At 35.2% G+C, this 17044-nt stretch overlaps 1 protein-coding gene across 5 annotated transcripts; it reads right to left on the bottom strand.

Moving 5' to 3' along the window:
- Nucleotides 1-2153: 2153 nt before the first annotated feature.
- On the bottom strand, nt 2154-16659 carry LOC134258913 (DENN domain-containing protein 3-like). Of its 5 annotated transcripts, none has more exons than XM_062741515.1 (22): nt 16217-16405; nt 14626-14760; nt 13509-13788; nt 13000-13124; nt 11999-12147; nt 11436-11544; nt 11002-11199; nt 10525-10665; nt 9961-10169; nt 9710-9820; nt 9251-9481; nt 8823-8976; nt 8527-8663; nt 8082-8251; nt 7771-7878; nt 7345-7519; nt 6012-6142; nt 5531-5693; nt 5001-5197; nt 4516-4634; nt 3766-3801; nt 2154-2210 (listed from the first exon to the last, which is right to left on the bottom strand). In XM_062741515.1, the coding sequence occupies exons 1-22, from the start codon at nt 16328-16330 to the stop codon at nt 2184-2186; spliced, it is 3219 nt and encodes a 1072-aa protein (XP_062597499.1). In that variant the 5' UTR covers nt 16331-16405; the 3' UTR covers nt 2154-2183. The 5 variants fall into 5 exon arrangements, with proteins under 5 accessions (XP_062597499.1, XP_062597500.1, XP_062597501.1 ...); XM_062741514.1 differs by lacking the exon at nt 2154-2210 and adding an exon at nt 16578-16659 and having other exon boundaries at nt 3554-3801; nt 16217-16380; XM_062741513.1 differs by lacking the exon at nt 2154-2210 and having other exon boundaries at nt 3554-3801; nt 16217-16406.
- Between the last annotated feature and the right edge of the window lie 385 nt (nt 16660-17044).

Genomic DNA, 17044 nt, shown 5'->3' with positions numbered 1-17044 from the left:
CCCGCGGCACTGGCACACCTCGGCCGATTCGTACCTCATCTTGTTTGATGTAGTTCACGGAATCAGCCGAGGTTTGCCGAATGCGTCCGCGGAAGTGACTTTATTTATAGCGCATGCGTATTAAAGACAGTAAAAGAGTTCCCTTCAGGGGAAATAACTCACCTTTTGAAAATGGGGAATCAGAATGCGCTTGATTGTCAATTCTCCTTGTGTGGCTTACCAGTTTAATAAGGCATCATATGAGATCAATATATATACGACACACCGAAATATAGATATTTATAAGCATCGTACTTCTTTTCTAAATTTTCCTTGGCTTTCAAATAGGCCTAAACCGAAAGTAGATCATACACTTCTAAGCTAGTTCTTCTAAAATAAAACAAGTTTAAAGGCTTCTTGGAACTCCTTGTGTAGATTCTCACTTGAGATATTGTAAAACATCGAGGATTCTCGAAAGGTTAATGGAGGCTTACACTAGGACTTCACTTCCGGCATACAATCTTACGTGTGTCATCTCCCGAGGGAGATGACAATAAAACAGGCTTTAGTTATTTTGGGAGGGGCAGGGATGAGAATTTAGTAATGTTGATTTAATGTAAACGAAGAAGCTTTTGTGAATTTTTTCTTCTGTTCTACATTATTCAGCACAAATTTTTCAAATTATGCTACCATTGGTATACACTATTTAATATGTTTTACGGTGTGACCGTTGGGGCGAGCGCAGTAATTTACACTTAAAAACCTATACACAGATTTTACTTGCACTGTCTATCCTCAGTTCATTAAAATAAGAGGAAAAAACAGAATAATTAGAAAGAGAATTCACATCCCAGACATCGGGATCGAGATTCCGAAATTCTCGGAAGTTTCCGACAAAATCGGAAATACCCGAGCCGTGTAAGTGACGAAAGAATGACGTCAAATTAAAAGTTCTGTTGCGTTTGGACGCAAACGATTGTTTTTTTGGCATGGAGATTGCATTTAATCATTGTTTGTAATTTTTTCAAGTAAGTTGTTGCTATGTTTAAGCTACCATGTTGCTATGCACCGCAAAGGATTATTGGTAGTTTGGAATCTTTTCACGCGGTGAGATAAAAATTTCTTGGAACAATGTGCAGATTTCAACCCGAATTTCCTCCGTTCGTACACGTTAGTCTATTGAGCTCGCTACGCCAGAGCGGCGCTTGGCGCCGCCTTCGCTGCGCTCGCCTTTAATGATTTTCCATGAGATGGCAACTCAACAAAACTGTCTCTAAGGATGCTTTCACTAAATTTTATTATGTTTAGGTAAAACATTCTGGAAAATGTGAAAAATTGGCTGCATCAAAAGCCAGATAAAAATAAGCCATACATGGATTGGAATAGCTAGTTTAGAAGAGCTAATGAGAGATGGTTATCTATAACAACAATACCTGATATAAGAAGCATAACAAAGCTTAACTCTTAAACAGCATTCAAACCGTTTCTCTAATCATACATACCACACTTTCTTCTAAGCCTTTTTATTCAAAGTGTTGAAAAGGAATAACTAGCTACAGGGGCATCTTATCACTTGTTCTCTTCTACTTCACATATAAAAATAACACAAGGGAAGAATCGAAAGTAGCACACGATTTTTAAAAAAAGTCAAAAAACAACTTACTTGAGAAAGTTACACAAATCCTGAACAACTAGCGCAATATGCTGGGTTATCCAGGTCTAAAATATTCCAGATATATCCATCAAAAATAACTTTTATCCAATTAAATCCCCAGCTTTCTGCTCAGGGTGAAACTCTTCGCCCAAGGAAAGATAACTCACCCGGATGACAATAGGGTAGTGCCCGAAGTCTTCCAATGGCACTCGGAAGGCCTCAGGCACTATCCTATTGTCATCCGGGTGAGTTGTGATCTTTCTTGGGCGTAGAGATTCACACTGTGCAGAAAGCTGGGGTTTTAGTTGGATAAAAGCTATTTACGATGGATATATCTGGAATATTTTAACCTGGATAAGTACTAGGACATTATTTGCGCTAGTTCCTTTCAGGATTTGTGTAACTTTTCTCAAGTAAGTTGTTTTTTGACTTTTTTTAAAAATCGTGTGCTACTTTCGATTCTTCCCTTGTGTATTTTTATATGTGAAGTAGAGAACAGAGTGGATAAGATGCCCCTGTGACTGAACGTACATGTATTGCATATGCATACTCATATGTATATAGGATCCAAATTAACCTGCAATTGTATTTATCACTTCTGTAATCCAGATTGAAACCAATGGACAAGAAATACTTTCTTTGACAAAGAAGAATACAAAGTAACCTAGTTAGAATAATCTAACTGTGTCTCGGTACAGGCCCCCACCACAGTTAGAATACCACCCATATACTCGCAATGTTGCAAAAAATTGCAGAATCGCACCGAAACGATTTTGAGGAATATAAAATGATTTGCACTGGGAATAACTACCAAAATAATCAAAACAAACCTTCTTGAGATTGCTTATGCCTTTTATCCCCCAAAATAATCCATTTAAATACGTAAATCCAATTAATTTTCTCAACGTTTTTCTCTCCATTCAAATGTTTACATTCGGAACTCTCTAGATTGTTCCTAGTAAATGCACTATCGCCCGTGTTTCTTTCTGCTACATTACGAATACACGGAACGAATTCTATCGTTAAACCGGGTCCGTAGGACAATATCATTTTAACGATAGAACATTCTATCTAAAAGTAACCAAGTCAAAAATGTTTTGTACTAACATTTTACTTTTTAGGTTATTTACTTTCATCACTTCTGAATTAAGAACTTTCCCATAGTATTTAATTTACAGCATCAACCACACAATACTAGTGAACTTTTCAAGAGAATCTATAATGTTGTGCAATAGCAGATACACATTGTATTTTGTTGCTTGCAATGACTATTGTGAAACAGAACCTAGCTGGCTAACAAGAAGTATCTCAACATTTTAACCAGACCTATAACTTCAGTATTATCTCCCTTTGATACAACATCAAGGAATATTTTATACTATACTCCAATTCTTATGACAACCAAGCAAATAAGAAAACGAGAAATCAAACAGTCATTTAATGCTTTATACATGTATCAATAATGCTGACCTTTGACCTTTACAACAGTATCATATTTTGTACCATAAAGGGGTGTTTACATGAAAACAAAACATTTTGACCTTGACCTTCCGATGAAAAGTCAATTTTTTTCCTAGTTATTGCATCACAGTGGTCATATCAATAATTTGAACCTTGAGCTATGAGTCCAATTAGACATCTTCCTCTTATGATTCTTTATGCATTATATTACACTACAAATGAGAATTCAGCTTGATTTTTGAACAGGCTCCAGTGCCATAAAACTTACATAAACTCACTTTTGATCTCAGTCTCACTTTTATCAAAGGAATTAATAGTAGAAAAGTAAGCTCAACTCACTTTTATGGCCATGAGGCCAGATCTACAAATTTAAATAACTTTAAATAACTCATATGAAAGTTTTCTGAGCTTTTACATTTTTAAAACACACTAATACCACCAGTCCTTCTGAATGATGATATCTTGCTGAGTATTAATCTTAACCATGCTGTAAATATTCCACATGCACAGAGCTTACGCTACTATTAGTTTTATAATCACATACACATCTATTAGTACAGGGAGCTTAAGAAAACCAACGAGAGATTTTGTGCCACAATGACAACAGGTTGATATACTGAATGGTTTCAAGTGAAGCTACAGGAATTAACACAAACAGCCATGAAACTTACACAGCCCTGGATCTCTAACTTTTTTCTGCTGGTTTGCTGAAATTTGGGGTGAAAATGATTGCAAAACATTGTAATATGTGAAAAGCACATACAGTAAAACAATTAACAACAGTGAACATGCCTATCATGAATCAGGCTTACAAACTCCTAGCAAAGTGACTTTTATTTCCTGTAGTATGAAAAGAAAAAAATAATCATGAACATGGTTATAATACTATGGTATTTCACTGTAAGATTGTTTTACAGTGTATGGACAAGGGTCTATAAATGCTAAAGACTGCTTGAAATAAAGATTACATTAAGAAAAATATAAAACATTTTAACTTAATGTCAATAAGCAAACTCTTATAGACTATGGCTACTTGACTAAGATGTAAAAAACCTTTAATATAAGTTAACGCGTAAAATCTTGTCAGTTACATCATTCTGATTATTGATTTGTTGAATTCCTCACAATACTTTATCAGAAAAAAAAACCTAAGAAGTTGCTTGGTCTGGTCAATAGAAAGCTTTATACATAGTTAAATCATAAAACTTATGCAGCCATTTTATCCAATATATCAATGCAAAACATATTTTTAACTATCATTTATAGAGAAGACAGAGAGAAGGAGGAAATTGAGATATCTGCCACAGACTCTGATGTATTCGCTTCTGGCTGGCAAATTGTTTTAGTGCAATGTCTTGATAATGCAGTTAATATCCAAGAAAATGTGATTCAAAACGAGGTTATAAAGGGAGGTAACTCACCACACTTTGTTTTGTTTGGACAAACTCGGACTCCAGAAGCCAGTGGGAGGCGTTGTACACCTTAATCTTCCCATCTCCCAGCCCCACCCACAAACGGGGAGAGATGGAGTGCTCAGGAACTGAAAGTAGATATAAATAATGTAAAATATCTATATCAAGCCCCACCCACAAACAGGGAGAGATGGAGTGCTCAGGAACTGAAATAAGACATACCTATTGTAAATATCTATATCAAGCCCCACCCATAATGGGAGAGATGGAGTGCTCAGGAACTGAAAGTAGATATAGCATACTTAAAATATCTAATGTTGGAGCAACAATAATATAAGAATGAATGAATTCATTTAGTTAATGAATTCATGTAGTATATTTTACATCATACATGCACATGCATTTTGTTCTGAAAATATCTGCAAGATTAAGCATTTTCAGCAGAGTTTATGGCTACATATCAACAGTGTGTACTGTATCTTTCATTTTCTCACCTCCTGGGGTATACAGTAGAGCGTGTACTGTCTTCCTCTCTCGTTCCCCGTAGTTGGGGTCAATACGGTTCTGTAACACCTCCTTGGTTTCCTGGGGGACGTTATGGTGACCCTCCTCCCTGTACTTTCTGTAGAAACACAGCTGTCTTGCCGCCTCCTCCCGGTTATTATGGTGAGCTGTCTCCTCATCAAGGCCACTGAGGGAGAATAAACACAAGTAAAACAATGGCTTTTCAATGTTAATAAGGGATTATGTGAACATGTAAAGCATTGGTTTATCAAAAAATTGAAATTATAATTCTTGTATGACATTGTGATATGTCAAAAGTCAAATTTTAACAATTTCATTTTTTTCAATAAGTTCTGATGATTAAAAAAAGAGAATTATGATTATACTACACAAAGTGACATAATTTAAATGTTGTTTTTAATATGCATTGTCTTGTGTTTTAACTTTCCTGTAGAGTTTATTGTAAACTTCAGTGACTATGACACATGATGATTACGACCTTTCATTATTTTACCCCTACCTCTGTAGCAGTGCGTCCACCAGCAGCACGTTTTGGGCAGCCTTCTGTATGGCGTGGATGTCCTTCGTGGATTCGCACACAATTTTACCTGCCCACATCTCCTCAATCAACAAACAGAAATCATCCCTCTCTTCCTTCAGCCAAGCCGTGAACCTACTCCCATCTAAAAAAAACAGCTTACATGTTTATATACATGTATAGCTTAACACTAAAAATCAAAGGTATAACAAAATGGAAAAGTTCAAAGAATATGATAATCTCTTATAATTTATGTAAAGCTATACTACTCTTATGTACTTCAACTTGGACATGTCAATTTCAATTTGATAAGTTCATATAAGAATCTATCACATATGTTTTCTTGTGTGAAATTATTCCATTTTACTCTTGAATAATATTAAGGATCAAGATCTATTTAGATTTTATCAATATAATTTTTTTGGTGGGACTGGAGGGGGGGGGGGGGTTTGACTACACTCACCTTTGTTTTTGATCCTTAGGACCTTGACCTGCTTTAGGAATGAAAACATAGACTTCTTCTCCAGTTCTTCTATCTTACTCAGTCGCATAATTTCCCTCATCTCAGTGGAAATGTCTTTCACGAAACAAAGTCTGAAAAAAACAAATTACTTTCACACATAAACTGACATATAGCTATGTGCTTTTAAGTTTTCTTTCACTAAACATGGACAAAAATGGCATATTATCTTTAAAAAATAAACATTATCTCAAAGAGCCTAATGTTTCTAAAAGAACATTACTAAAATATGCTCTAGACTAAGATTTGAAACATAACGGTTTTTAACCCCTGACCTTTACCTAAAAATATGGTTCAAGACTATATTTTGATCATCTTCTATCCATGAGCAATCTATGGGTGAAGTTTGAGCCTGACTGGGTCAAGAGGAAAGTTTACACAAAATGAAACAGTTTCAGAACAATTTACCTTCTGTCTTTTAGGACCACTTTTCTACCAGTCCTTTAACGAGGATATTTTTGAGATATCATCTCCCAGTTCCATAGTCTGTTTTACATAATGAGGACACTGTTTAGGATGTTTTACCTTCTGTCTGTGAGGGCCACCCTCCCTGTACTGTAGTCTGTTTTACATAATGAGGACATTTTGAGGATGTTTTACCTTCTGTCTGTGAGGGCCACCCTCCCTGTACTGTAGTCTGTTTTACATAATGAGGACATTTTGAGGATGTTTTACCTTCTGTCTGTGAGGGCCACCCTCCCTGTACCGTAGTCTGTTTTACATAATAAGGACATTTTGAGGATGTTTTTACCTTCTGTCTGTGAGGGCCACCCTCCCTGTACCGTAGTCTGTTTTACATAATGAGGACATTTTGAGGATGTTTTACCTTCTGTCTGTGAGGGCCACCCTTCCTGTACCATAGTCTGTTTTACATAATGAGGACATTTTGAGGATGTTTTACCTTCTGTCTGCGAGGGCCACCCTTCCTGTACCATAGTCTGTTTTACATAATGAGGACACTTTGAGGATGTTTTACCTTCTGTCTGCAAGGGCCATCCTCCCTGTTCCGTAGTCTGTTTTACATAATGAGGACATTTTGAAGATGTTTTACCTTCTGTCTGTGAGGGCCACCCTCCCTGTACCATAGTCTGTCTTACATAATGAGGACACTTTAAGGATGTTTTACCTTCTGTCTGTGAGGGCCACCCTCCCTGTACCATAGTCTGTCTTACATAATGAGAACACTTTAAGGATGTTTTACCTTCTGTCTGTGAGGGCCACCCTCCCTGTTCCATAGTCTGTTTTACATAATGAGAACACTTTTAGGACGTTTTACCTTCTGTCTGTGAGGGCCACCCTCCCTGTTCCATAGTCTGTTTTACATAATGAGGACATTTTGAGGACACACTCTGCTTCCAGAAGGTCGTCTTCATTAACGTTCAGACTCAGGCACTGCTTGCTGTTTTCCTTCCAGCAGTGGGTAAATGAGGCAAAGGTTTCCTGATCAATGACTGAAAACAACAAAGGTTTGACTTATCAATGACTGAAAACAACAAAGGTCTGACTTATTAAAAACTGAAAAGGACAAAGAACAGTTGGACAGTGGGAGTGACAATTAAAGTGTCCTACCCACACATAATCATTTAAACATTGATTTTTTTGTCTAAGCATATTTTCTATATTTGATAGATTCTGATCACTGGCACTAAACATAATGATCACTAATAGATAAAGTAAAAGCTTTTACATTGAGAAATCTTACAGTTTTGGTGGATTTGTGAGGGAGTGAGAGCCCGGAATAATCGACCGATTGTGTCTGTGTCACTGGTCATCTCCAACATAGAGACACATTCCACAAACTCATCGTAATCTGAAGAGAAATAAATAAAAATTCTTATTAACCACTGCGTTCACTGGTCATCTCCAATATAGAGACACTCTTCACTAATTCATCATAGTGAGCATGAATATATTTAAGTTATAATTTTAACACTGCATTACATTCTTAAAACAAAATAATCCATAATAGTAAATAAGCAGTGAAAGTATCTAGAAACAAAAGGAATAACTTACAGAGATCTTTCTGTGGGAGATTGATGGATTCCTCAAACTTCTTGTGACTGTGGATGACAGACTCCGTGACCGTGGGCCCCACGATATCCGGCAGGGCGTGAAATCCTGGCTTGGCCATTAACTTCTGTAACTCGGTTTCTTCCAGCTGTTGACAGATCTGTTGAACCACTCTACAATTAAAGGAGGAGAATCAATGGATGGATTCTGTATTGGCAAGACATACCACAGATGTATTATTTTAATTTTTCACAAATGTCTTTAGCTAAGCATCTATAAATAGTGTATATTATAACAGAAATTGAAAATTGATTCCCTAAATGAGCTATCCACACAAGTTTTGTATGAAATGCATGTAGTTACACTTGGATTTGCATTGGTCAATATTGATGTTTTTTGGAGGTAATACCAAACCCTGTTTACTACCTCATATGTAACAATCACTTACTGTTTTGGTAAGATCTGGGTGTCAATAGCTGCCAGTGAGATAAAGTTCTCCAGAGCGAGGATCAGCTTGTTACAGGCGAGGTAGAACATTCCCAGTAAGTAGATGTAGGAGGCCCGCTCCTGGAAATGCTGGCTTTTCTGGTGAAATAAAATATACAGTAAACTTTATTAATGGCATCTAAAATACCATGGATATGGCAAAGTGAGTTTAAAGCTTCAACCTCTTTTTATCTTGAAGTTTTTCTTGACTTGTTGGCAGAATCTTTTTACAGTTTTGTTATAAGCTCCTGATCCTACCTGTACAGCAATAGTCAGAAGTTTGATTGAGTCCTTCAGGTAATCTATCACTCGATTCCCAATGTCCGGCATCCTCAGTACTGGGGAATTCTGGGAGGAAAGAGCATTCACAGGAATGATAGCGATAGAATTCTGCTTCCGCAACTGGGGACGTCTGAATATATAAATCAAATTTGAAGTAATTTAAAAAATAAAGAAAGCAAATCACAAAAGAAGCATGTCTTAATAAAGCACACCAAACAGTGAAATCAAGAATCAGATACATGGATTATAATTTCTAATATTAAATTGTGTTTTCTGAACATTTATGGAAGATGTCAAACATATACTTGTAACCAAACAAGCAATCAGGAAATTTTTCTAAAAAAAATTCTTTCTTCATTACCATTTTACTATCTCATTAGAGATGGTGATTCCCGTCTGCTTACCTGCTTGGAACACTAGGTCCACTTTCCGAGATTTTGGCCTGCGGCCTTGTTTTGACCTCTAATTTGACCCAGTAGTCTGTTTTATCATTGATACGATCTTTCAGAAACTTTTTAAACATGCTTGTCTTCAGAACTTGCTCATAAAAGCTTTTCTCTGCTCCAGACTTAGAATCTAAATAAGCTTGTTTGTTAAATCTTTTAAATTCTACACGAGTTTCTGTTACCACACTCCTGAAAAAAAAACAAAAACACCAAAATCAAGTACTAGATGATTACAGCTGTTAGAAAGAAATATAACATTTTACTTTTAACTTTAGAAAATTTTATTTGTTTTTATTTGTTTATTTATTCATTTTTTTTTTTTTGCAATCTTAGACTGTTTGCCAAGAAAAGGGAGAATATGATTATCTCTATATAAAACCAAAAATGGTAATCTAAAGGTATAGAGAACAGGCATACCTAAACAGATTAACCATGAGTTCTAAACATCCAGCAACAATGAATTCATTCAAAGCTTGGATTTTTCTTTTTCTGTATGCTCGCTCAGCTTTTAAGTCAAAATGACTTGGTCTGAAAATGACAAAAAATTTATTTAATGGGCTTTCAATACCAGCATTGTGAGAATCAAAATATCAAACATGCTACCTGAAACCTTCATTTCAATCTTTATTTCAACAACTGTTCTCCTCTTGTAGTTTCATATTGACTACCTTTGTGTATCAACAAGGTCAAACTGGAACTTGGCTTTGCGGCAGACCTTGAGGAAGAGTTGTGCGGCACCTTCAGGGATTTCTGGGATATCTAGTAAATCCTCGATACTGTCGCTGTCCACAGAAACGGAAGATCGCGAGTCCTCGGCTAACTCCGGGTTTATACTCAGTGACCCCTCGTCTATATCTACCACCACTAGACCTCCAACCTAACAACAATTAAACACATATTTTAAAATTAAATATATAAAAGCTTTTCCTTTCATTTAATACTGTACGTGTACTTAAAATAGCGGACTTCACATTTTAGCGGCTTTAGCGCAGAAGATGATGCTCTAATTCATGAATACCACTAAGAAATCATTTATAAATAGAATATACGGCACATACATGTGTAGCACTAACTGATGATTATGCCAACAACTCCATATCCATTGATAGCACTAAATTTTGAATATGCAAAATTATGTATACGTACAGTACTTAGTTTTCTTGACTCTGATATAATTGGGTAATTTCTAACATTATTTTAAAAGTCATCTATAGAATTTATCTTATACTGACCTGATTGACTTGTTCCTTGTACTTGGAGTGGCAGCCCATCATAAATGTCCCCGGAGCATCCAGCAGTTCTATAGATTTACTAGACAGTATCGGCACATACGTGTACTTCCACTCAAATGGTAGGATAAAGTTTAGGAAGCTCTGAAAGCACAACAGTGATCAACTAGAGACCACATCTGGATGAGGGTCACCTGAGTTTCATGCTGTGACAAATTATTAAGCCCCACCATCAGGGACTGAAGCTTTGAAAACTTGTTGCCAGTTTACAACTTAATGTTCCCTTTCAGATTCCTGATACTATAAAACAAAATTTGCTGAAACTGATACAACCATTTTAGAGAAACTGAAAATATCATAAAGCTCATGCACTTTATGAGGCAAATGGTGGGAGTGACTCAGGTGACCTAAATAAAATGAATGTGATATTTCCTATAGTCTGAATTCTGTTGACTTTAAAATGCCTTCACTAAAACTGACCTCCATAACCACAGTAAGTAAGGCATAATTTGAGGCGATGAAGACAATACGATGTTCCATCAGGATAGAGGATACTATCCTCAGTATTTCCTCCGGGGGGAAGATCAGGAAAGGGAGGTACAATGGAATGTCAATCACTTGTTTCTCCGCCTCCTGTGAAGGTCTTATGATGAATGACACATCCTGGATACCAAACTCCTGAAAAAATTATACATATTATTGTGGATGATAAGTAGCTTCTATTGATCATTCTTTGAAGGAGAATAGGATTTCAGAAACTCAAGCTTTATTGCCGAAAATTCTCTTAATATTTCAGCCTTTATCATTCCCTTTTTCTAAATAAATGTTCTTTTACTTCTGGCCATCAGCCTATTAACTTAACCATTACATATATCACAAACTCCAGTTTTTCCCATTGACACGTGTATACTTACAATGGCCACCCTTCCAGCGGGGGGTACTGGGGTCATTGTCAGTTTATGAGTGAATAGTTTGATGTGGGTGTACATGTCGTCCTGTCCTGTCTCTATCTGGTGAACCATACTGACAACATAAACAAGTCTGATCAAATTCATTTACTTATGATAATTTGCTTATGGTGTCTGACTCATAAATTGCTCAAAAATGTTATTCAATCATAAAATCAGGTAGTTTGATTCCTTCATAAACATACAGTATAAGTGAAAATTTTAGAGAGACGCAAATTTAGTGATTTGTCCTCAAAAATTGGTATTTTATTTTTAGTGAGATGTACTGTAATTTTAGTGATTTTAAAAGGGTTACTAAAGAAGCTATTACAAATAAAAGCGCAATTAATTTTTAGCAATATTCAATTTTAGTGATCTTGGCACCCTTGCTAATAATGCCAAAATTAAATCCTCGCTAAAAATTCTGCTTATATGGTACATCAAATACACTTCCTGCCAATACAAGGAAGAGGGTACGAGGAACAACTGATTTTTCTGTGGGAAGTGAGATATTTACTGGAGTTACTTACTAGGACAGACAGTCCTTCATGGTCTCAAAGTAGGGGTATTTAGAAATGAGGACACAACAAAGAGGAATGAAGCAGCGGACATTTTCTGACGTGGTGGTAGAACTGTCACCTGATAGATCCAGGTGTGGAATTAAGCTTCCATCATACTCCTACAAATAACAGAATAAATTTATAATTATACATAATAATCTTTCTGTAGCACCCTATATAATAAAAATATCACTGTAAGGCACTTTACATAGAATGTACATAAAACTTTGCTTAGTACATAACTTAAGACCAATATTGAAAATGTTTTGCAAAAATAAAAATATGGTTGATTAAAAGTCTAGTAGTAAAAAAAATATCTGAAGAAGAATTCAGAAATTACAACAAGCTCCTACAAACAAAAAAATAAAAATACTCCAACAAAACTTGAACGAGCAAAGCAAAAATTATGACATACTCTGACAAAAAAAAAAAATATAATAAAAAGGAAAATCAACCCAAAAAGCAAAGATTCATACACAACAGTAATAAAATGCTGAGGGAAAACTTGCCCCATTAAAGCAAAATATGACTTTGCATAACTAACTTCCTAGCAGGTCTACTTTTAGCCCTATTTTGTTTTTGGAGGGGGAAGATTTTGAAAAACTTTTCCTCATATATATTTAAATAAATTTGAATCCTTATTATATTGGGATATTTGCATATTAAAGATTGCTGTTCAGTTGTATTTCTATATTAAACTTTGACTGTACTGTAGCCTCACCCTAACCTCAGATGCCATTGGCATAGTGTGTCTGGAAAGGAAGTGGAAAATGTTTTAAAATTTTTAGAAGTTAATGAAGAAATGGATGCTAAAGACTCACACTCAACAAAAATCACTAGTCACTTCAGCCTCTGTCTTATGTGAGCTAAAAATGCTTAAAATATGTGAGAGGGACTTATTAATAATTCACTCTGACAGCTTGAGCTTTCTAACTTGTACACAAGTAATGCTCGTATGTGATTAGACTGACCTTTTCCAGTAAGTAAGGTCTGTAGAAGGTTACACAGGTGGCATACGTCTTGTTGCCATGGATATCTGTCAGGACTAAAAAGTGGGTCAAGGTGTCACCTTTGTGTTTTGTAATTCGGAGATCATCTGTGAAAAAAAAAAGGAATATAAAAATGTGCCAGATTACCAGTACCCCATGCTTAAGTTATCTCTTCTTATACAAATATTTAAGCACATTGCTCTATAAAAATATATTTTAAAACAAACAGATTTTTTTGGGTATCCCCCTGCTTTGTCAAATAAAATTTCACAGATTTCATTTTGCACTCTGAAGAATGAGACTCATTTATGATACAAATGTAATGACTTATTCATTTCCTGCTTTGTGACATTTAAAATTCCTAAAGCTATTTTCAAAATATTTTTATGGAATTTTGCTCTCTGAAGAATGAATATGATACTGGTTCTTTAAATTTGCACTTAGATATGGCTAATTCACAGCTGCACTATGATACATCTATATCCACACACCGGGGAAGCAGAAGTATTGGATGGACTTGATGACTTCATCAGGGACGGGGAACTGTTGATTGCTGACGAGGGGACTACAGTAGATGGATTTCTTTGTAATGGGACGCCGGATAGACATGTGTCGGCTGATTGACCCCGGGGTCACAGAGGTGCTCCTGAGGGTCATACGGGACTGGTGCATGGCTTTGTTAAACTTGCTCTTTGGGATGGAGTCTAGTGTGTTGTAGACATTGGCCGACTTCAGAAAATGGTGATGTTTAGTGTCATGCTTCAAATCAGACTAAAATAAAAGTATCATAAAGTCAAGCTTCAAATCCAATTAAGTACAAAGTATCAATGTTATTTTTATACTAGGCTTTGTTTCCATCTAAAGTACAAATTATCAATGTTGTCATCATGTGTATGGTACATGTACTAGTTCAGAGTAGAAGGAAAATTAATAAAAACTGGGTTTTTTTTAAAGCATCAATGAACTGATTCAATGAAAATGTTGTATAATTATTAATTAAGATCTTTATTACTGTGAAATGCCTATCATCTTTATTAAATTAAATAACAGCATATTGGATTAATTATTCCTGATAATCATTGATAAACTGAGTGTCATATTATGGTCAAAAGGCACTGATCTTCCTGTCTCTTGACCAAAGTTAAACCTGGAATAAACATAATAATGGGTGTAAGATTACATGGAGTGAATTCCTACTTTTAATGTCCTATACAAAACAAGATTTTTTTTCCTGACAATTTTGTCAAGAGCTGAATTTGAAATTGCAAATAGATGTATATGTTTATACAAACATGAAATAATTCAACATCCAATGTTTTTCTCTATATATATCTTTTAAGCGTGCAATTAATTTAAAAGTATATTCTCACACTTTGTGATATGATAAAATTGATGGAAACAATGTACAAACGTTCCAGACTTCATATACATTTATGATTAACCCATTGGTCTGTCCTATTCCGTATGTGCATATAAATATTACCAAATAAAAAATCAACCTAAAAAAAATTAATTGCAGAACTATAGCTTACTGGAGAAAAAAAATTCTGGAGAGCTACAGTTCTGCAGCTACTTTTGATAGTAGACATGTCTCATACACAATGTTACCTGAAGAAGAGGATACTCGTAGTCCTGCCTGGGGTGAGGGAAGAAGTACATCATCGTGTTGGAGGAGACGGCAGAGAGGACCTGGGGCTGGAACTTCATCTCAAACAGGTTCTCCAGGATTTCCTCTGGCTCCATCTACAGTATACCACATCTAACTAATGTATGATATAATATATTATAAGATATGACATACAGAGTTATTTTTCACCCCAATTTATTTTTGCCTGTTTACAATCGCAGACAATTTTGACCCCTTTTAAATTTGTCCAGTCATAGTTTCAATTAAGAAATAATTATACTGTAGAATTCGCCCTGTTTTAAATTTGCCCAAATGAGGGTAGGGCAAAAAGGGTGAAAATAAAACAGAATGAAAATTTCCCTGTATACAGTACTATACATACAGGACAGATTTGTGACCAACAGAATAGTTCACAAAATATTGTGGATTTTATTTTTCTAATACAAACCCATTTTCAGTTTTAAAGCATACATTGTATATTCCCCTGAGTTGTTTCTAAAACATCTCAATTTTTCTTCTTTTTTAGATACAATCAACAATTAAAACTGTTTTGTTTTTCGAATACAAACTATATACAAATTTTCTTATCTTATTTTTAAAAAATAAGAAAGAAATATTATTTAAATGATATTATATATAGTATTTTCATCTTCTCAATATTGACATCTATGATGAAAATGAAAAAAATTCAAAAAGTTTATTTCAAATATACATTCTTTATATTAAAAAGATGGTTTGGCTATACAGAGTAAAATGCATGAGAAATTGTTGAAACTAAGTTTTTTAAGGAAAGACATTCTATTTTTCAAACTCCCCAATTGAATCCAAAGAGGAAATCAAAATTATCTCACAACATTATTTCATTTCTACAGGACACCACCAACCATTTTACCAAAGATATGGGTCCTTGAGCCCTTTACATTCCCATTGAAGTTAAGTGTTAGAACTTAATTCTACTTAACAGTGGAAAGACACAAGGAAGTTTCAATTACTGATGTAAACCAGTGTAACTTTAACAAGACATACAGATAGACAGAAACATGGAGAAAAAAGTTATGTGTGTGTTAAAAACACAATACATGGAGCATAGTAATTTTTTTTTTCAAACATGCAAATGGTATTTTTTAATTTGATAAAAAATGTTAAAAATAAGAAATAAAAATTATTTAAATTATGCACTGTATATATTATATAGTGCATCGTCTGAGACCAATGGTCAATCTGCCATAAACTTACTGACTGGTGAATGGTGATGAGTAATAGACAAGATGACCGTGGGTATACAACAATGTGTTTAGTGTTATATATCTGCATTACCTAAGACTACTTTAGGACTATGAGTATATAGGAATAGTTCTTAACACAGAGCATTTATAAGTGATTCTGTTGGATATGTTACATACAGAAACATTCAAGTACTACTAGAAATACATGTATAATAATTTAGATGCCCGATTATTAAGACAAGCGGTAAATTATCATGATGAAGCTATGGTGTAATGAATACTCACTAGTGATTTCTCTGGTATATAAGTCCCATCAGTTTATAATCATGTTGAAACAAACACTTACCCCTGATTTCTCGGGTATAAGTCCCGAGTTTTCGTCGAGACCAGCCACCAACATCAGATCGATGAGGCTGTTCTGTAGCCGCATGATGTCGGACCCGGCTAACCCGCCCGCCATACTGTTGTCTCCCCTTACTGCCAGGTCAACTCAGCCAGTTCTAGTCCCATCTGAAAAAAAATTTAGTCTCTTCCGTATAAAACACTGCAGTTAAAGCATGTGTCGATCTGTACCACTAATATCATGGCTTAGAATTCCTTATAAGTTATGAACTAGTACATCCCTGACTGATATTTGTAAGTGTTGGTATCTGAACAACTAACGTAAACAAATAAGGGGAGATCATTTCTCAGAAGTAATCATTTACCTGATGATATTACGCTTGTCAACAGGTAAAGTGGACTGATTACGCATATCCTTATCACAGCTACACAGAACACTAAACATGTATAAAGTATCACATGTACAGGCCTCTCTTTCTATACATACAGAATATTAATACATGTATATTTATACATCTCTCTGTTGACTGGGCCAAGAAGGAACTGGAAAATTTATCCTATGATTTTACAAAATGAGCCAGAACAATACAGAACTTAGGGAAGTCACACCATATGAAAGTGACTATAAGTGACCGAGAACATCAGAGGAAGTCGTCTTTGGAGTCCAGACATCCACTGATTCATTTCCTTGCGGCTACAAAAATTTTACTTAACAATATGTTTTAATAAATTTATATATGTTCAGCATTTCCTAGAAATAACACACATTAGTCTTTTATCATTTCAATGAAGTATTTCTCAGGTTAGATATATGTATTGGTTGAAATGAGAT

This window comes from Saccostrea cucullata, unplaced genomic scaffold (genome assembly GCF_032062105.1).
Source record: "Saccostrea cucullata isolate Sc308-1 unplaced genomic scaffold, CSIRO_AGI_Scuc_v1 ctg12511, whole genome shotgun sequence".
NCBI lineage: Eukaryota > Metazoa > Mollusca > Bivalvia > Ostreida > Ostreidae > Saccostrea > Saccostrea cuccullata.
This window is presented reverse-complemented; position numbering and strand designations above follow the sequence as displayed.

Excerpts from the sequence above, each read along its gene's own strand:
- LOC134258913 (XM_062741514.1), bottom strand. The coding sequence starts at position 16,330 with ATGGCGGGCGGGTTAGCCGGGTCCGACATCATGCGGCTACAGAACAGC. Across the intron at positions 14,761-16,216 it reads TTATACCCGAGAAATCAGGG|ATGGAGCCAGAGGAAATCCT; the intron begins GTAAGTGTTTGT and ends GGTATACTGTAG. Across the intron at positions 10,666-11,001 it reads TACTTACTGTGGTTATGGAG|AGCTTCCTAAACTTTATCCT; the intron begins GTCAGTTTTAGT and ends TTGTGCTTTCAG.